General features: G+C 42.5%; 1 protein-coding gene across 7 annotated transcripts in view; it reads right to left on the bottom strand.

Moving 5' to 3' along the window:
• LOC145357497 (voltage-dependent L-type calcium channel subunit beta-2-like) overlaps positions 1-21240 on the bottom strand; it is a 191678-nt gene that overhangs the window by 105155 nt on the left and 65283 nt on the right. Inside the window, exon 1 of one of the 7 annotated variants that reach the window (XM_080210909.1) lies at positions 11698-12166. The exons of the other annotated variants lie outside the window; for them this stretch is intronic. Within the exon in view, the coding sequence (XP_080067035.1) occupies positions 11698-11730 (33 nt within the window). The 5' untranslated portion in view covers positions 11731-12166. Of the gene's footprint in view, positions 1-11697; positions 12167-21240 lie in introns of those variants that run through there. 7 annotated transcript variants of the gene reach the window in all.

Genomic DNA, 21240 nt, shown 5'->3' with positions numbered 1-21240 from the left:
ATAGAAACAGCCATGCCAGTGTTGCCAATAGCAACTTGATACTCCCTCTTTGCAATGCAAAAGTAGCCACATTTTCTAAGTATTGAACATGTACAAGAACAAAGAACAGCACAGCACAGAAACAGGACCTTCAACCCAGCAAGTCTGTGCCGACACAAATGCCTCTCGAATCTAATATTTTCATAAATGTTCCCTCTATTCCCTGCTTATTCATGTATCTATCCAGATGCCTCTTGAACGTTGTTATAGAATTTGCTTCCCACTCCTCCTCTGTAATGCGTTCTGGGCATTCATCACCCTCTGTGTGAAAAACCTTTTTTCCCCCGTGAGAAAGCATTTCTTTTAATTATTACCCCACTCACTTTCAACCTATGCCTCTGAGTAATTGACCCTGCGACCCTGGGGAAAAGACCCTGACTATCCACTCTATCCAAGTCTGTCAATCTTGTAAACCTCTATCAGGTCCCCTCTCATCCTCAAAACAATGAAAACAATCCAAGTTTGTTCAACCTTTCTTCATTGTCCATATCCTCCAAACCAGGCAATGTCCTGGTAAATCTCTTCTGCACCCTTTCCAATGCATCCACATCCTTCCAGTAGTGTGGCAACCAGAATTGTACACAATACTCCAAATGAAGCTGAACCAAACAGTGCAACATGACTTTCCGATTGCTATACTCAACACCCTGACCGATGAAGGCCAGCATGCCATGCGCCTTCTTGACCACTTCATTCACCTGAGTTGCCACTTCCAGAGAACTGTGGATCTGCATGCCTAGATCCTTCTGTATGCTAATATTTCTAAAGGCTCTAACATTTACTGTACACTTTTGTTCTGCAGTAGACCTCCCAAATCACATCACTTCACATTAAGTTGCCTGTCATTTTTCGGCCTGGGTCTCCAGCCGATTTATATCCTGCTGTATCCTCTGACAATCCTCATTATCCACTACTCCCCCAATTTTTGTATGATCTGCAAATTTACTAATGAGACCACCTACATCTTCCTCCAAACCATTTATATATATATATTACAAACAAGAGGCCCCAGCACTGATCCTTGTGTAAAACTGCTTGTCACAGGCCTGCAGTTAGAAAAGTACCTTTCTCGTCTCATACACTGAGTCATATACATCTCAATTAATCACACCAACCATTGCTATGTGCTCAGCAAGGGCAACATTCCTGCACAATGCTTAAGCAAACAAGGCATAGAAATACACAACCACAAGAGATAATTTAAATCACCGCAAGAACGCTTTAGTAATACTAACTCCACATGCACTGTTAATACAACATTGACCACACACCACATTCATTCATCATAACCACTTTAATTCATCAAACAGCACATGATGAATTGATCTATATGTTTTTATCTTGGCTTTCTTTCTGGGCTCATTCCTCACTCGCCACGCATCTTCACAATCTCCTGGCAGAGACAACATAACCAGTGAATCATAGCTGATTCAGGAAACCTCTGCCAAAACATCCTCTCAAACCCCTTCGAAGGTAATCGGGTAAGCTCTCAGAAGCCCAAATTATTAAACATTGCCCAAAATGTCCTTTTAGAAAGGAAATCAGTTGTCCTTACCTGGTTTGACCTACACACAGCTCCAGATCCACATCAATGCGATTGACTCTTCCAACTGGGGCAACAAATACTGATCTTGCTAGTCACACCCACATCCCATTAAATAATGTTTTCTCAATCTTACTTTTCCTGTTGCGCTGTTGTAGTTTTCTGATAATAAATTCAGCTCCTCCTTGAGGGGGCATGGAATCAATCACCAATGTCTCCATAGGCACATCTTCCAAGCAAATAAGAGTTCCATGATCTAGCTTCCCACCCGTCATTCTTAATTTAAACGCAGGAACCATTCTTCTACCTGATCCCACCACTCAAAGAAGATCTCTGTACATCATCAGTCTAATGGTCACAGTAATTTTAAAAGTCTGAATCAAATCCCCCTGCATCTCTCCAGCAACAGCTGGTCATTACTTAATCTGCACTTACATCTTTTGGTATATAGTTCCAATGGTTTGAAGATTACATAAATTTTTCCTATGGCACAATTTACAATTTAAGCATAACACACTCCCAAGATGGCACATTCATTTGTGCAGTTTTGAGTAAGCTAACGTTTCTGGTGCAGGCAGCAATGTTGCCATCTTGGGAGTTAGCAGGGGTCCAACACCTTCTCTTCACACCAGCAGTGGTTAGTACTGCCGCATCCATGCCAGGGACCCAGGTTTGATTCCCACTGTTTGATTCTCACTGTTGTGTAGAATTCTGCCCGAGTTTCTGTGGGTTTCCACCGAGTACTCTGGTTTCCTCCCACAGTCTGAAAGATGTGCTGGTTAGGTGCACTGGCCTTGCTAAATTCTCCCTCAGGGGCCAGAATGTGGCAACTAGGGGATTTTCACAGTAACTTCATTGCAGTGTTAGTGCAAGCTTACTTGTGACATGAATAAATAACCTTAAACTCTCCATTCTCCACCCTACACCAGCAGCCCTTAAAGGGATCATCAACTACTTTCAGGTTCTGTGAATGTGGGGGGTTTTAGTGGTTTGCGTAGATGAAGAGGCTGAAATCCACAGGCAGTGGTGTTGCGGAGCACGTGTTGAGATTTGCCGTGGGCTGCTGCACAACTCTGCCATCATGAGGGAACAGACCCTGCCTGCCAGAAAGCATACACTACCAGACAAGCAAGAGGAAGAGGAAGAATGGAAGCAGGAAGACAGGAGTTAATCGGCACATTCCTTTTCAGTTAGGCTGTCTGTGAGTGACTCATCTAACTGTGGCACAGCGAACACAAACCAATTCCCCATTTAATATCAGTATCACACAACCTTTTTTCTGTTATTGCCCATCACAAAATGTTCTTGACCACAATGCAAAAATAAAAGCCATGGCAAAACTATCATTCAAAATCAGTTAGAAATTAAACCATCAAAATATTCCACACAAAAAAGTCAACAAATCTATTGTAAACCTGTATCCAACATTGGGCAGACCATACTGCATGCTATTCTGATCACCATATTTTCAAAATGAGGCACTGGAAAGGTATCATTCTATTAGTGCCTGTCTTCCATGTGTTTGTATGCAATCCTTCCTCAGAGGCTGCAGCATGGATGGTGGAAGGTTGCTGATTTTCACTGAAGAACAAAGAACAAAGAAAATTACAGCGCAGGAACAGGCCCTTCGGCCCTCTATGCCTGCTTAGACTATGCTGCCCAACTTAACTAAAACCCCTACCCTTCCAGGGACCATATCCCTCTATTCCCATCCTATGTATTTGTCAAAACGCCCCTTAAAATCACTACCGTATTTACTTCCACTACCTCTCCCAGCAATGAGTTTCAGGCACCCACCACCCTCTAAAAAGTCTGCCTCATACATCTCCTTTAAACCTTGCCCCTTAAACCTGTGCCATCTAGTAATTGACTCTTCCATCCTAGAAAAAAGCTTCTGACTATCCACTCAGCCCATGCCCCTCAATCTTGAGGGCTTCTATCAGGTTGCCCCCTCAACCTCTGTCATTCTAATGAGAACAAACCAAGTTTCTCCAACCTCTCCTCATAGCTAATGCCCTCCATACCAGGCAACATCCTGGTAACACTTTCCTGAACCCTCTCCAAAGCCTCCACATCCTTCTGGTAGTGTGGCAATCAGAATGGAACACTATATTCTAAGTGCAGCCTAACTAAAGCTGCAACATGACTTGCCAATTTTTAAACTCAATGCCCTGACCGGTGAAGGCAAGCATGCCGTATGTCTTCTTGATTACCTTCTCCACCTGCGTTGCCACTTTCAGTGACAATTTGCAGGACAACCTCAAACCAGTTCTAGCTCTAAAAGGCCTGGCTTTGCACTGCACCATCTTGGCAAGGGCAGGAGCAGCCTGGGCTGGCTACCTGACAGGCAGCAGCAAGGGAATTCGGTGGAATGGTAGTAGCAAGAGGGAGGACAAACACTGCCATCCTGAGGGAGAGTAGTAGGTTTGTGCTCTAGAGCTCATACCACTCAGCGGTCCTAGTAATCTGCAAGGTGACATTTCTAGACTGCTGAGACCCAGGACTGAGTCCACAAGTATCCTTGTGAATTTGACTGCCTCTTTCATACTGGAAAGGATAGGCTCCAAGATCAATGCAAAGCCCCTGTACCAAGTTGGTGATGGACTTCTCTACGTTCCTCAGCTACGATAGCAGGCTTTTTCACAGGCTTCGGTCAAGCATTTCATATTCCTCGGCCTTTTTCTGTTCATTGCCCAAACTCCTCATCCAACTTCTCTGCAACAGGACCCGTGAGTGATCTCACCATCCAGTAAGCATTCTCTCTCAATGACCCTGTTCTCCCATGTCCAGCATGAACTATGTGCCAATTCTGCCTCTTATCGGTATTCTAAAGCTTGCGCAGGGTCAGCAACTGAGCAGCTGGCTGAGTGTGACAACTATGTCACTATCTTCCCCCACAGCCTGGCCAGGTTCTTGGATCTCTGACAGGAGAAAGATACTCAGGTACGGTCATAGTGAGTAGTGGAATGGAAAGCAGAAAATATATGCTGATAAGGTCTAAGCTTTCTAAATCAGAACAGATTGCATGATGTAATAAGGATGATTAAATAGGAGGATCTCATCATTTATGATAGCTTTGGCCCTGTTGCTGGCCATGCCTCAGTCATGACCTCTCTAATAAGGGTGAGCATCATTTTCACCATATCAGTAAGGATATGCAGCTATATTTGTCTCCCATCAGTTTACCATTGCTCCCTCTGCTTATCTACCATCTTGTCCTGCAAGAGAAAGGGAAGTATTTCAGCCTTTCCCAGCGATTTCCAGTTTTCTGCTTCAGACAACATGCGTCTCCCTTTTAAGAGATACAGGCTGACTTTAAGCTTTGGAGGCTAGCTTTAGAACAGTGGTAGCCTCAAACACATTTGATGTCTTGCTGGGACATGCAGCCACTGGGCAGCTCATGGCAATCATTTCGAAAGATCAGACAGTGCAACCTGTGCATGCTGCCCACATCAGAAGTGAAGAGTGCAAGTTAATCATACATCCTACTTTCAGAGCTGTCCAGTTTTAACCTGTAAAGTTACAACTCTCCTATGGAACAGATTATAAATAAACTCACAAGCAGTCAGATAGGTGGACAGAACTTGAATATTGCTAAAAAGAGAGACATGTTGACAAAGCTTTTCATCTTGCTCTTGGGATGACAGTGGTTGGCACTGCTACCTCACAGTGCCAGCTACCCAGGTTTGGTTCCCAGCTTGGGTCAATGTCTGTATGGAGTTGCATGTCTCCCTGTGTCTCTGTGGAAGTTCCACTCAAAAACTTCCCAATTTCCAAAGAATTGAGAGATCTGCAGAATATTCATAAATGCCAAAGTTTTTATTACTTGGTCTGGTGTCCCCAATAGATAAAATGTTCTTCTTTGACTCCTCTCAGAGTACCATGGACTGAATTTGGTTCGTTCTTTTGGATATCCAGGGTATCTCTTTGGACATGATCTTAAGATACCTTTGGGAGAGGCAAGTCATCCTCTCAAGTTGTTAAAAGTAAGCATAGTTATACATTTTTTATGCACAAACTCATTTGGAACTGTCCAGCTGTCAACAAACCACCATGGAGATGTCAAAGAATAAAAGATGAGTTGGCATGAACAAAGGACAGTGATTAGGTGCCATAGGTTGGCAGGAGTTGGCACTAAGTTGGCATAGGGACCTTAAAAGGTCATTAGGAATTGTGAAGCATTAAGGTTATGAAGGGCTATGGGAGGTGGGAAAGCAAGACGTGAGGTAGGGCATACACAGCATGGGAATATTTTGTTTTTAAATTCATTTTGTAAACTTATTTCAACACAGTGCGAGGGCAGAGAGGCAGACCTTCCACCCAACCCACCTCTGCACCCACCGGCCTCCACACTCCTTCTGGGGACAGCAGACTGGACATCAAATCCAGCCCAACCTCTCACCACCGGAACAAAATTCTGAACTGCGGCGGCCCTTTATAAAGGTAGGGTTCACAAAGTTGGGAATTTTTCCATCTCTATGCACCCAACCCAGAAGCAAAAACTAGGCCTCCATTCGATGTCCATTCACCATCTTCCATTTTATTAAAAGACTTTAAATCAACACCCATTGTAAACCCCATAATGCAGTGTCACAAATGAATTAAAAAGCACTGCAATGTCAAGCGAAATTTGAGTTACAATATTGAAAACTATTTTTAAGCAGCATCTGGGAAAAAATAAGCTTGAAGGCAGGAAGCCCAGTCTTGAAGATATAAAGTATAAAGGCCATAATTCTCTGCCACTGCTGCCAATGAGAATAGAGAATTGGCGCTTGGCCAAATCTCTATTCGCTGCAACCGAACTGGAGAATCCAAGCTACTGACGAGGTGGGAGAATCTGGCTAATGAGTTACAATACTCCTGCACACCACTGTATTCATCCAGTATCTTATAGCTGTCAATAAGCACTCAGTGAGACTTATAATCAACTTAAGGTTCAAACATAGAACATAGAACAGTACAGCACAGTTCAGGCCCTTCGGCCCTCGATGTTGTGCTGAGCTATGTCCAAACCCATGATCAAGCTATCCCTTCTCTGTCATTCTAGTGTCTCCATGTGCCTATCAAATAACTGCTTGAAAGTTCCTAAAGTGTCCGACTCCACTATCACAGCAGGCAGTGCATTCCACACGCCAACCACTGAGTAAAGAATCTACCTAGGGCATCCTTCCTACCATGAACCTTATTTTATGCCCCCTAGTAACAGCTACATCCACCTGAGGAAATAGTCTCTGCACATCCACTCTATCTATTCCCCTCATCATCTTATAAACCTCTATTAAGTCACCTCTCATCCTCCTGCACTCTAAAGAGAAAAGCCCCAGCTCCCTCAACCTTTCCTCATAAGACCTACCCTCCAAATCAAGCGGCGTCCTGGTAAATCTCCTCTGCACTCTCTCCAACGCTTCCACATCCTTCTTATAGTGAACTGCACACAATATTCCAAATGTGGTCTCACCAACATCCAGTATAGTTGCAGCATAACCCCACAGCTCTTAAATTCAAACCCCCTGTTAATAAATGCTAACACACTATAAGCCTTCTTCATGGCTCTATCCACTTGAGTTTGAAGTCTCAGTGTTGATTGGGCATCAGAAAGGGACATGTCTCCATGCCAAATGCACTGATTTTTTTTTAAATGGCTTCTTGGAAAATGTGGCAAAACAAGTTTCTATCTCAAGAACAGATCTGACAAAAAAATTGTTCCCATCCTTTAAGCCACAATAATGTTTCTTCAGTCCTGCAGCAGGACTTGAACCTGTTTATAATGTAAAAATAACATTCATAACATACCTAAAATAATTGAGCACTTGTGAAGCAAAGCTCAAGATTACCAAAAACTAAATTATTGCTTGGTAACTATTTTTGTCTGGTTGCCTCTCTGAAGTGGCTTGAAAATGTTTTTCTTTATTAAAAGGTGCTATACAAACGTAGGCTATGATTGCTATTAGAACACCTTCATCAATTTGTAACTCTGTACATCTCCTCCCTCGCTCGCTCTCAGAAACCTCAGATTTGTCTTCTGTTCCAGTTGCAAAGCAGCTTTGAAAATATGTTTGGCTGAGTCTACATTTTCTTTCAACTTTAATCACCCAATCAGGTTTTAATTTATTGGTCGGGTTTTGCTAACAATAAACTGAAAGTATTTGTACAAGTGTGAAATGTTAATGAACATACTTTTCATTCTGGTGCAATATTAATTTATAACCAAACTATTCATTTCAGCTTTAATTGAATCTTGTTCTTTTTTTGCTCAAATATTAAATATGACCTAGTCTGAACTGTTACACATCATCCTTGATTGATTGGCTCAATCCATGTCTATTCCAAGAATCCATTTTATTCCACAAAATCATTCAGCACATTGGACTGAAAGGCTTCTCATTGTGCCAGTGATGCCAATGAAGAGCCATCCATTTAGATCCACTCCTTTGCTTTTTGCATAGAGCCCTGTCATTTTTTGCCCTTTAGATATTTTTGTATCCGCTTCCACCGCCCTTTCAAGCAATACATCCCAGATCATGACAACTCATTGTGTAAAGAAATTTCTCTTCACCTTCTGTAATTCTTGTCATTGACAGCCCCCATCTCTAGTTCTTCAGGGCAGACACTTCATGAAACCGGCCATTTACCATTTTCAACTTAATTGCAAACAGGCTGTTCACAACACAATAAACAACAGGATATTATGGGCAATTAATTGCTAATTGCTGTTACCTATTTACCAGAGCAGCCAAGAGCCTCTCGAGTGCAGTCCATCCTTTATTATCTGTTCTTAAAAGCACAAGGAAGTATAGGCTGAAGTTGTCCAAAGTCTCCACTGCCAGTCTGTTTCAGTTGTTAACAAAGCAAACTGTGGATGAGGCTTCAGGCTACTTCAATTAACTGGTCACTAAATACAGATGATCCGTCAGTCTTTTTCTATATTAGATTTTGGAAAAATGTGGCATCATGCAATGCTGTTCCCATCAGTCTTTAAACTAGATCTGGATCCTCGTTCCTCATCTCTTCCAAATCTTAAAGATTAAGGAGTCTAATAGATACAGTATTTCTCACATATAATGAGTAAATCACATTCCCACAAACTTGTGAACTATATGCAGTGGTTTACATATGTTAACTTGTGCCCTCTGGTTTTCAACCCTCGTCAGTAGAAATAGTCTCTCCTGATTTACTCTCATTAACCTCTCCCCAATTTTTAAACACTAAATCTGTCCTTAAAACCTTCTGTGTTCTAAGAGCAATCCCAGCGTCTCTTCTCTGTGCATAACTGAACTCCCTCTTCATCAAGATTCATTTTTCCCTAGTTAAAATGTCATTTGTTTTGATTAGATGATGAGATATGGTGACCTCAGACAAATGCTACTTTCATATCCTGGATAACAGACACAATGATGTGACACCTACATTAGATATCACAGTAATTACATGGGGCTTTCTTAACCACTTCGTTTCACAGATTGTGACCACAGTAGGAATTCACTGCTGTTCAGTGGAGGTCAGGAAACATTTAAGTGGGGATAAAAGGCACAAGAAAGCTAGGAATATCATTTCCCATGATTCAAGTTGGCTAATGTACTTTGATCTTACAAACATAAAATGCTGCCAGTTTTATGCCTGGTTCATGCTAACGTAGCCAATTTGAGATGGCAAGCTATAATTGCCTTTGGTGCCCAGGGGTGAGAGGAAACAGCAGCTAAGTTTCTCACTGCAGACTATAAAATAATGCTCTGCTCAAAAATATCTCTGCTTAAGACATTGGAATGTGAACGTAATCAAGCCTAGCTGCAATGACTCCCACAGTAGGAATGTCCAGCGGCACATTTAACGTGGGCTCATACAAACCATGGAGGTATGGGGGGAAATTGTAATAAGTCTGTGGAGGCAGAAGTCCCTTCACTTAAATCCCTTTATTTATAGCTCTAACAGCGGTACACAGATTGCTAGTAGTTAGTCCGCCTCGGGTGGGTGTCAGAGGAACTGACACTCCTGGTTAATTACAAGGCAAAGACTCCCCGATTGACCCACCAATTAGATCCTTAATCAGGGAGTTCATACTCCAACAGACCAACCTCAATGGCCTGATTGAAGTCATTACAGAAATCTTACCAAATTTTGTTTTTAATTTTTTACTCCATCCTTAAAGTTGCAGAGCCAATGCTCTGAATGGACCAGGCAAACCCAAATTCATTCCTTGCTTTCGCCAAAAAAAAATTCAAAATCCAACTGAATCCAATTTTGATCCCCCCCCACCCCAAAGACACAAACAAGATCCAAGCTGACAAGATAAGGCATTGATCTGACTTGTGCCAAGTTGTGCCAGGGGCATTCCCAATCCACTGCCTGGCCATGTCCCTCTCCCCCAGAGGCTATACTCACCTTTAAGTCTCGGGCAAACCCCCACGACAGGTTCACATCTCGATGAACCCGTTGTAAAATGCCCAATGAACATCCGGTGACTGAGTTAGTTCCGGAGAGAATGCTTGCTAACGGCATGATTCTATATTAAAATTTGCTTTCAGTGGTCCCGTGGCATATTTCACACCACTTCACTTGTGAGGTGCTGGATAGATCAGAACGTGGGAACTCACTGGTGTGAATCAAGCTTTCTGGCTTTTGAGTGTGCACGGCCATTCCCGCAGACTGAGAGCGAGGGCTGAAAATCACCCCCATGATTACACATGTAACCCAATCTTTTATACCAACCGGTGGCAGGAACTCTCCCATCTCACTTGCCACGGAATCAGAGCGGGCGAGGGTCGGACAACACGAATCTGTGTGGACCTCGGGTAGGAATTTCTGGTCTCGCTTGAGCGAGGCCATAAAGTCCCACGCAGTATGATGAACAGAGGAGCCAACAAGGGAAGATAACTAGGCAAATAAATCATGCTTCCTGTGTTTATAACATTTTCATTCATAATCGCAAACTATGGATAATTAGAATAGGCTTAATTAGAAATGAACTGTTTGTTTATGGCTGTGGCGACCCGAATGGTTCTATGAATTTGCATACCGCCCTTTCAATTCTGGAAACTAGGGACAGAATTTTGAAAGCTCCTAGGATTAGGGAATGAAGGTGGATATTGCCTTCCGTCCACATTGGCAGCATTCGGTCTGTTTAACCAAATCAAGTAGGGAATTGAGGTAACTATGGGAACTATTAAGCCTTTGCACACCAACTGGAGTTTTCCAGCTGACATTCAAGCTCTCTGGAGGCCCAGAGATGACCCTGACCCAAAACAAAAATGTTGCCCTGGATTTGAATCAAGTCCAAACAGATGGGATGACTACAAGGTGCGAAAGTTCACTTGTGAAAATATGTTGGAAAAGTCTTGATCCAGTTTGCTACCTCTTGTACACAACACTGCTTGAAAATTTAACCTGGTGTTGAGAGATTTCTTACTGAAAATTTAGCAATGACATTTTTTAACTGATGGTCTAAGACCGCAGCAGACATGTTTATGACTGAGCTGGAGGAACTTTGTTGAGCAGCTAAGCTTGCCGGACCTGACTTGGAAGGATGTCACTGTTCCTTCACTGTCACTGGGTTAAAATCCTGGAAATCCCAACAGCACCGTGGGTGTACCTATGCCACATGCATCACAGCGATTCATCAATTCAGCTCAAACCACAATAAATGTTGGCCTTGCTGGAATTACACTCACTTCCCACAAAAGGAATGTAAAAGGGGAACATATTCCATTTTCCAGCATGGCACTTAACGAGGGCACACAAAGGGTGGGTGGGGGGAGGCTAGATTTCTCTTTACTCCCAGGCGCCAACACTTGATAATAGAATCATTCTGCTGCACTGAGGAGAATATTACAATAACATCCAAAAACTAAATCACACACTGCGCCCAGAATAGATTTTCTTTCCGGGAATGTTGCGATTAAAACAACAAAAAAAAACTGTGGCTACAAGAATTAAGTTCCCAAAAAGGAGGAGGGGGGTCAACAATACATCTGGAAACTCCCTGAATAAAATTGTATGTAACGAGGCTCTGGCAGTGGGCTGCTCTAAGTGAGCAGTATTTGGGTTGTCCCACTGTCTGGGATGGATCTTGACAGTACTCAATATCTTTTCATTCTTCCCCCTTCCCCCTCCCCCTTTACCTCCTCTGGTTCCTCCTGGCCGTACAGGTACATTGTCGCCGCTCCCACAGCCGCTCCGCTAGCTGCCAGCCGCTTTCATGGAGTCGCAGAGCAAGGCGATCCAAGACAAAAAAAAGCCCACTTTTCCCCTGGACTTTTCTCCGGACTTGCTTTCAGACCGGTAAGGGAAAGTCGGCTCCAATTCTCGCGGAGTTCTCCTCCTCCTGCTGCTGCTGCTGTTAGTCTAGTCAGCGCTGGGACGAAGATGCCCCCCCAGGAATAGGCAGCCAGCAGTGCTCTGGGTTTAATCTGTGTCGATATACAAGTGGACGTAAGCGATAACTCTCCCCCGATTACTGCCTGCCGAGACCCTGGCCATCCCCCGACTGTTAAACTGCCGTCAAACTGGCCAGTCTTCAGCTCACTGCCAAAAAAAAACAAACTTCAGTCTATAACCTCTCTCTCTCTCTGTGCAGCCCGAACTCTCCTCTTGAACAGATTGGAACAACATGCAGGAGTTAAGCAGCTCTCTTACACCACTGTCAGCCCGCTTTCCTCACTAAAACTCACTTCCACTCCCTTCTATCTCTTCCTCCTTACTCTGCACTCAGTCATTGGCTCTCAGCAGCACATGGAAATAATTGCCATCTATTATTTGCCAGAAAGTCTTAATTCAGTCATGGGCAAATTATTAGAATCAATCCTGAGAGATTGGAGAAAATGTCACCTAGGAAAACATGGACTTATTAGGGATAGTTAGCATGGCTTTGTTAAGGGAAGATCATGCTGTACAAAATTGATTGAATTATTTCAGGAAATGATAAGGAGGATCGATGAGGGTAGAACAATGGATGTTGTCTATATGGATTTTAGTAAAGTGTTTGACAAGGTCTCACATGGCAGACTGGTCATAACAGTAAAAGCCCATGGGATACAGGGTAATGTGGCGGATTGGATCCAAAGTTGGCTTTGTAACAGGAAACAACGGTTGATGACTGCTATTGTGAATAGGACGGGTAGCACAGTGGTTATCATTGCTGCTTCTCAACTCCAGGGGCCTGGGTTCGATTCTGGCTTGGGTCATTGTCTGTGTGGAGTTTGCACATTCTCCTCTGTGTGAGTTCTCTCTGGGTGCTCCAGTTTCCTCCCACAGTCCAAAGATGAGCGGGTTCGGTTTATTGGCCATGCTAAAATTACCCCTTAGTGTCTCGAGATGCACAGGTTAGAGTGATTAGCAGGTAAATAGGTAGGGACATGGGGGTAGGGCCTGGATTGGATTGTGGTCAGTACAGACTCGATGAGCCAAATGGCCTTTTTCTGCACCGTAGGATTTTTAAGGTTGACAGAAGCAATTGTTATGCAACTTTGCAGTTGTGTTTCAATAACTCGCCAAGGCATGGGAAAGCAACATTCATGTTGAAGGCAGCCTCGGACTCACCCTTTAATCATCACTCACAGTTGCCCAATTATATTTTTAGTTCGTGAACAAATTTATCCTCAACTAAAAATAATAAGCGGCAACTGCTGTGGCCTAAGCCCCTCAAATCAGTCAAATGGCAATAGTCATAGAATGTCCAATTTATATTTACTCCTTGATATAGTGTCCCTAAGATGTGTAGGTTAGATGAATTTGCCGTGCTAAATGTATGGGTTTGCAGGGATAAGGCAGGGGAGAGAACCTGGTAAATTACTCTGTCAGAGTCAGTGCAGACTCGATGGGCTGAATGGTCTCCTTCTGCTCTGTAAAGATTCTATAACAAACCTAAATCACATTTTTGAATTGCGCATGAGTTAACTGCTCCTTCAACACCATCCACACATCTTTATATCAGCAGTTAAGACTCCAAAGATTAGATGGATTGGTCTTTATCACTCTCCAAAATGTGTAAATTAAGGGGATTAGCAAGATAAATGTGTGAAGTTATGGAACAGGGCCTGGGTAAGATGCTCTGTCAAAGAGTCAGTGCAGACTCAATGGGCCAAATGGCCTTCTTCTGCACTGTAAGGATTCTATGATCCAAACATTCCTTGTTTTATTTTGTTTGCTCCTTCAAAATTTTCTCCCCATCATTCCTGAAGACATTGACATTGAAGGGTTTGGTTCTAAAGACATTAGTCACCTGAGTGGTCATTGTGCTGATGAGAATGAGACAGAGGACAAAGGTGGCCATGCTGATTTCACCAGCCCAGCTTAATCCTTGTTTTCACTTTGCACAAAGTGTCACTAGACTAGATAGAAGAGCGAACCCAGCTGACTGTCTCCCTCTATACCACTCAGCCCCCAACACACCACCCGACCAACAAACATCCCAAGAGTGTCGTGTGGAAACTTGCAGCACCTGTACTTCCATAGATGTATTCTGAGTTATGGAGTAACTAGGAACTGACTCAGTGCTTGCTCTGCTAAACTTTGCACAATGGTAAGAGCTAAAATGGTCCATTGGGTCACCTCACCCAACTGTAATAATAGAGATTTCAGGAAAAAAGAAATCTGTGCACTGTTAATTTTAATCAGTTTTACAACACTGCTGTAACATAAGAAATGTTCATAATGTACGTTACTTGGCCAAAAACATTTTGATTAAGAATATCTCTGAAATTAAACTTAAACAGGTAATATTCATGTTCTAAATCCGACTTTCTTAATAGACCTCTTGCTTTCTCCCAGCTCTGTGTACCTGGGAATTAGCCAGCTGAGGTCCAAATTAAACTTACTACTGTCCTCACTAGGCCTAGGCTCCAGGTAGCCAACATCCATTGAGTTTATATGAAGCTATTCCAAGGTGCGTTGTCTATCTTAACCAGGGTTTGCAGTAAAAGCCCCATTACCAGTTTCAGTCAGCTTCCCTTCTGCTACTGATCTATAGAACCCCTACAGTGTAGAAGGAGGCCATTTGGCCCATCTAGTCTCCACCAACTCTTACCCCTAGGCTTACCCCGAAACACCACATATTTACCGCACTAACCTGTATGTCTTAGGACACTAAGGGCAATTTAGCATGGCCAATCAACCTAACCTGCACAATTTTGGACTGTGGGAGGAAACCGGAGCACCAGAGGAAACCCACACAGACATGGGGAGAACATGCAAATAACACACAGGCAGTCATCCAAGGTCAGATTTGGACCTGCATCCCTGGCACTGTGAGACAATACCCTTACCATTGTGCCATCATGTTGCATAGAATCACTACAGGAGAAAAGGCTATTTGGCCCATCAAGTCTACACCAACTCTCCAACTGAGCATCGTACCCAGGCGCACCCTTGCCCTATCCCTGTAACCCCCCATATTTACCTCACTAATCTACACAACTTGGGATACTCAGGAGCAATTTAGCACGGATAATCCAACTAACCTGCACATCTTTGGAGCAGGGGAGAGAACTGGAACACCCAGAGGAAATCCACACAGTCACAGAGAGAATGTGCAAACAGTCACGAAAGACTAGTGAATTCTAGGAAACTGTGGGAGGTGAAGGAGAAAATTGCGGGTCCCCTAGCAGAGGTATTTGAATTACCGATAGTCACAGGTGAGATGCCTGAAGATTGGATGGTGGCAAATGTTGTGCCTTTGTTTAAAAAGGGTTGCAGGGAAAAGCCTGGGAACTATAGGCTGGTGAGCCTCACATCTGTAGTGGGTAAGTTGCTGGAAGGTATTTTGAGAGACAGGATCTACAGGCATTTAGATATGAAAGGGACAGTCAGCATGGTTTTGTGAGTGAAAAATCATACCTTAAAATTTGATTGAGTTTTTTGAAGGGTAACTAAGGAGGTAGATGAGGGCAGCGCAGTTGATGTTGTCTACATGGACCTTAGCAAGGCCTTTGACAAGGTACCACATGAGAGGTTGTTGCATAAGGTTAAATCTCATGAGTCCCAGGGTGAGGTAGCTTAATGGATACAAAATTGGCTTTGTGACAGGTGCCAGAGAGTGGTTGTAAAGGGTTGTTTTTCAAACTGGAGGCTTGTGACCAGTGGTATGCCTCAGGGATCAATTCTGGATCCACTGTTATTTGTCATTGATATTAATGATTTGGATAAGGATATAGGATGCGCAGTTAGTAAGTTTGCAGATGACACCAAAATTGGTGGCATAGTGGACAGTGAAAAACGTTACCTCCGATTGCAAAGGAATTTTGATCAATTGGGTCAGTGGGCTGACGAATGGCAGATGGAGTTTAATTTAGATAAGTGCACAGTGTTGCATTTTGGTAGATTGAACCAGGGCAGGACTTATTCAGTTAATGGTACAGTGTTGGGGAGATTTACAGAACTAAGAGATCTAGGGGTACATTTCATAGCTCCTTGAAAATGGAATCACAGGTGGACAGAGTGGTGAAGAAGGCATTCAGCCTGCTTGGTTTTATTGGTCAAAATGCTGAATACAGGAGTTGGGAGCTCTTGAAGATGTACAATATATTGGTGCGCTTGGAATACTGTGTACAGTTCTGGTCACCTTATTATATACGGGATATTATTAAACTAGAAAGAGTGCAGAAAAGATTTACTAGGATGACACTGGGACTTGATGGTTTGAGTTATAAGGAGAGGCTAGATAGACCAGATAGAATGAGGGGTGTAGATCAGCTAGATAATCAATATCTTTTCCCAAAGGTAGGGGAATCTAAAACTAGAGGGCATAGGTTTAAGGTGAGAGGGAGAGAGATACAAAAGTGTCCAGAGGGGCAATTTTTTCACACAGAGGGTGGTAAGTGTCTGGAACAAGCTGCCAGAGGTAGTAGTAGAGGTGGAGACATTGTTGTCTTTTAAAAAGCATTTAGACAGTTACATGGATAAGATGGGTATAAGAACATAACATAAGAACATAAGAAATAGGAGCAGGAGTAGGCCATCTGGCCCTTCGAGCCTGCCCTGCCATTCAATAAGATCATGGCTGATCTGTCGTGGCTCAGTTCCACATTCCCGCCCTCTTCCCATAACCCTTAACCCTCTCTCTTATCAAAAACCCATCAACCCGCTTCTTAAAAATATTTAGCGAGGTAGCCTCCACCACTTCAACGGGCAGAGAATTCCAGAGATTCACCACCCTTTGAGTGAAGAAGTTCTTCCTCAACTCCGTTCTAAACTGCCCCCCCCTTTATCTTGAGGCCGTGCCCCCTAGTCCTACTGTCCTTTCTGAGCGGGAAGAGTCCCTCCACCTCTATCCTATCCATCCCATTCATCATCTTATACGTCTCAATGAGATCTCCCCTCATTCTTCTAAACTCTAACGAGTACAAGCCTAGTTTATTCAGCCTCTCCTCATAGCTCAACCCCCTCAACTCCGGCATCAGCCTAGTAAACCTTCTCTGCACTCCCTCCAAGGCCAAAATATCCTTGCGTAAGTACGGCGCCCAAAACTGCACACAGTACTCCAGCTGCGGCCTCACCAATGCCCTATACAGCCGCAGCAAGACCTCCCTACTTTTATATTCAATCCCCCTCGCTATGAAGGCCAGCATCCCATTCGCCTTCCTGACCACCTGCTGCACCTGCAAGCTGGGTTTTTGCGACTCATGCACAAGGACCCACAAGGTGGGAATATAATTTAGACATTAACAAAAGAAATCAGAGAAAGAACAACTTATTATAACCACATGTTTATGTCAATCAAGCAAAGTCAACAATTCCCTTCCATTTTTAGCACATAACCCTCTAATGAGTTAATGCTTTTATTGTCTGGGCTCACAGCCAAGTTTGTCTCAATGTTGATTTGTGCTCGATTAAAAACTGCAAAGTGTTTGAAGCCTCAGTCACTTATAATTTAATTGTCTGTCTGATTGACACTTATCAGATTGAAGGAACAACAGGATTTCTTTCAAAAGAAGATTTGTGAATGGGTGTTTAATGGCTCATTGATTAAGCACATACTGCACACTGGGTGAACTTATGGCATTAGGCCATACGACGCAGGAGCAGAAGTAGACCATTCATTCCATCGAGTCTGCTTCACCGTTCAATGAGATTATGATTGATCTGAAATTATAATCGGCAAATCCACTTTCTGACCTTATCCCATAACCCTTGATTATCTTCCTGAATAAAAATGTCTGTCCCAGCCTTGAACATACCTAATGACTCAACCTCCACTACCTTCAGAGAAGAAATTCATCCTCATCTCCGTCCTATATGGGTGACCCCTTACTCTCCAAAATTATGCCCTCTGGTTCAAGACTCTCCAACAAGGGGAAATGATCTCTCAGCACCTACCCTGTCAAGCCCTCTGAGAATCCTATATGTCTCAATAATGTCACCTCTCATTTTTGAAAGGGACAATGAGTTGGCATGGATGTGATGGCCAGAGGGCATAATATCTCCTAACATCTGGGACAAAGCTCCAGAGAGCTGAGATGGGCCTTCTAACCAGCCCACTTTGGCACTCCCCCAGCCCCTTGGCATCAGGGGCTGGTTGGTCTGGCTCTATCTTGAATCTGTAACCCTGGAGTTAAAATTGTTTTAAGTGCGACCAGGGAATTTTTCAACTCAAGCTACTTGCCTCAATTGCTAAAATCTATCCCTCTGCACTTAGTCATAGAATTACATTGGATATATGTCATAGAATCAGCCCATTCAGCCCAACCATTACATACTAGTGTTTAAGCTGCACTTGACCCACCCTGCCACCTTTTATAGATTTCTAGAAACATGCGTGGAAAATAGAACCAGAAGTAAATCATTCAGCCCTTTGAGTCTGCTCCACCATTCATGATGATCATGGCTGATCAAATTCAATACCCTAATTCCACCTTCCCTCCATATCCCTTTAGCACATGAGCTATAACTAATTCCTTCTTGAAATTTCTCAACTTTTTGGCCTTAATTATTTTCTGAGGTGGTAGTTATAATTCAGGCCAGAAACTCCAAAGTGTCTTATGAAGTCTGCCTGGATCATAAGTTTGGCTAGGGTAAGCATGAGATATTTCACTTCAGGTATGATTCAAATGACCCACTAGGGAGCTCTTGACAAACAAAGTTTATTTAAGTATACCGTTAATATGTATAGAAAGAAAATTAGCAATAACTTTTACCAATTACAACAAAAAAGATACTGTATAGTTCTTAACAGCTAAATACCATTCCAACAAAACAAATCCCATAAACAAAAGTTTTGTCACAGGTTTAATACAGCAAAGAATAATGCTCACGTTATACTGAAACTACGTCCTTTTGCTGGAGAATTGAAACCCTGACTTCTCAGCCTTGTAACTTCTAACAGCCCTTTTTATACACCCAGAACAGTTTGAAGTCAAAACAGTCTGAAGTCAGCTTCCTAGAACACTAGGGAGAGAGATTCTAGATAAGCTAACCAACATCAGCAAATTTCCTACTCCAGGAAGGCCAGGAGACCTGCTTTCAGCTAACAGCAGAATTTACAAAATCAGGGGAGGAGAGAAACATTGCTTTCCGGTGTGACGTTCACCCTCTTCTAAACTAAAACTGTTTATCAGCCCAACAGAAAATGAAACCTTAGATTCACTAGGAAGGAAAAACTAGGAAGGAAAGACCACATGACCTGCCAACCAGTCTTCCTCCTAATAACGCAGGATCAGAAAACAATCCCAGAAAGTACCTGAGGTCCATAGTAAAAATATACAAAACTCCATGTAAACCATTGAAGCAACAATAAAAAGATTTCTAGCAGCCGGCCTGGCAACAATGAGAGAAAAAAAAATTGAAAAGGTTTGCTTAAACTGCAAAGAACACGATTTAAAAAACAATTTAAAAATTGAAAAGGTCTGCTTAAACTGCAAAGAACATGATTTAAAAAAAAAATTTCTTAAAGGTACACGAATGTAACATAATGAATTCCAAAATTCACCACTGTCTGGGTGAAGGAATTTTTCATCACCTCTCCCTTATCCTCAAACTATGACCTCTAATTGCAGTAAAATGTCCCTATCCCTATATACTCAAATCCTTTAAAAATAAAGCCCAACATACCATCTGCCTTCTTTACTGCCTGCTGTACCTGTGCACTTACTTTCAGCAGCTGATGCATGAGAATACCAAGATCTTGCTGAGTATCCAGCTCTTTCAATTTACACCCATTCAAATAATAATCTGTCTTTCTATTCTTACTACTAAAGTGGATAACCTCACATTTATCTACATTATACTGCATCTGCCATGCATATGCCACACACTCAGTCTGTCCAAATCATATCTCTGCATGCCCCTCACAGCTCACCCTCCCACCCAACTTTGTACCGCCAGCAAATTTGAAGATAATACAATTAATTTCCTTGTCCAAATCATTAATATATAATGTGAACAGTTGGAGTTCAAGCACAAATCTGCGCAGGAAAAGACACATTTAGTAAACTGTTTGCATCTTGTCTGCTAATCAGCTTTCTGTCCATCTCTTACCCACAATCCCATGTGTTTTAATTTTACATAATAATCCAATATTTGAGATCTTATTGAAAGTCTAAATTTACCACATCCACCAGTTCTCCCTAATCAACTCTACTAGTTATACCCTCAAAGGATTCCACAACATTTGTCAAGCATGATTTCCCCTTTGTAAATCCATGCCAAATTTGTCTGATTATACTAGTGCTTTCTAAATGCTATGAAATCCTTGAAAATGGACTCTAGCAACTTCCCTGCTACCAATGTTAGGCTCACTGGTCCATAGTTCCATGTATACTTTCTACCTCTCTTTTGAACCATGGGCTTACATTAGCTACCCTCCAATCTGTAAAACCCATTCCAGAGTCAAAAGAATTTTGGAAGATGACCACCAATGGATCTATTATTTCCAGGGCCACTCCCTTAAGTACTCTGGGATGAGGATTTTCAAGCCCTGGAGATTTATCCACTTTCAATCCCATTAATTTCCCCAAAACCATTTCACTACTAATCTGATTTCCTCAGCTCCTCACTAAAACTTATATTTCTCAGAACTCCTGGTACACTATTCATGTCTTCCTTTGTGAAGACAGAAGCAAAGTACAAATTTAGTTCCCTAGCCATTTCTTTGTTCCCCGTTATGAATTTCCCCATTTCTGAGTGTAAGGGCTACATTCATTTTTGTCAATATTTTTCTCCTTATATATTTATTGAGACTTTTACAGTTAGTTTTTATGTTCCCTGCCATCTTATTTTCATACACTATTTTCCCCTTCTTAATTAATCCTTGGTCCTCCTTTTAATCTGCTGAATTTGAAACTGCTCCCAATCTTCAGATCTATTGTCTTTTCTTGCCAATTTGTCTGTTTCTTTTTTTGAATCTAATTTTATCTCTAATTATCTCTTGTAAACCAAAGTTGGGTCACAGTTCCCTTTCCACTCTTGTGCCAAACAGGAATAAATAGCTTTTGGAGCTCTCCTATTCTTTCCTTGACCTCCTGCTATTGCCTGTCCACTGTTCTTCCTTTCAGCAATGTTTCCCAATTCAACCATCATAGGTAACTTTATTAAAATTCAGCACTCTAGTCTCAGAATCAAGTACCTTCCTATCCACCTTGATAAAGAATTCCATTATGTTATGGTTGCTCATTCCCAATGATTCTCTCACAACTAGGTAGCCAACTAATTCTTTCTCATTCCAAGATGGCTGT

This window comes from Carcharhinus amblyrhynchos, chromosome 2 (assembly GCF_965287045.1).
Source record: "Carcharhinus amblyrhynchos chromosome 2, sCarAmb.v2.hapA, whole genome shotgun sequence".
Taxonomy (NCBI): domain Eukaryota; kingdom Metazoa; phylum Chordata; class Chondrichthyes; order Carcharhiniformes; family Carcharhinidae; genus Carcharhinus; species Carcharhinus amblyrhynchos.
Note: the sequence above shows the minus strand (reverse complement) of the source record. Positions and strands in the feature narration are given on the sequence as shown.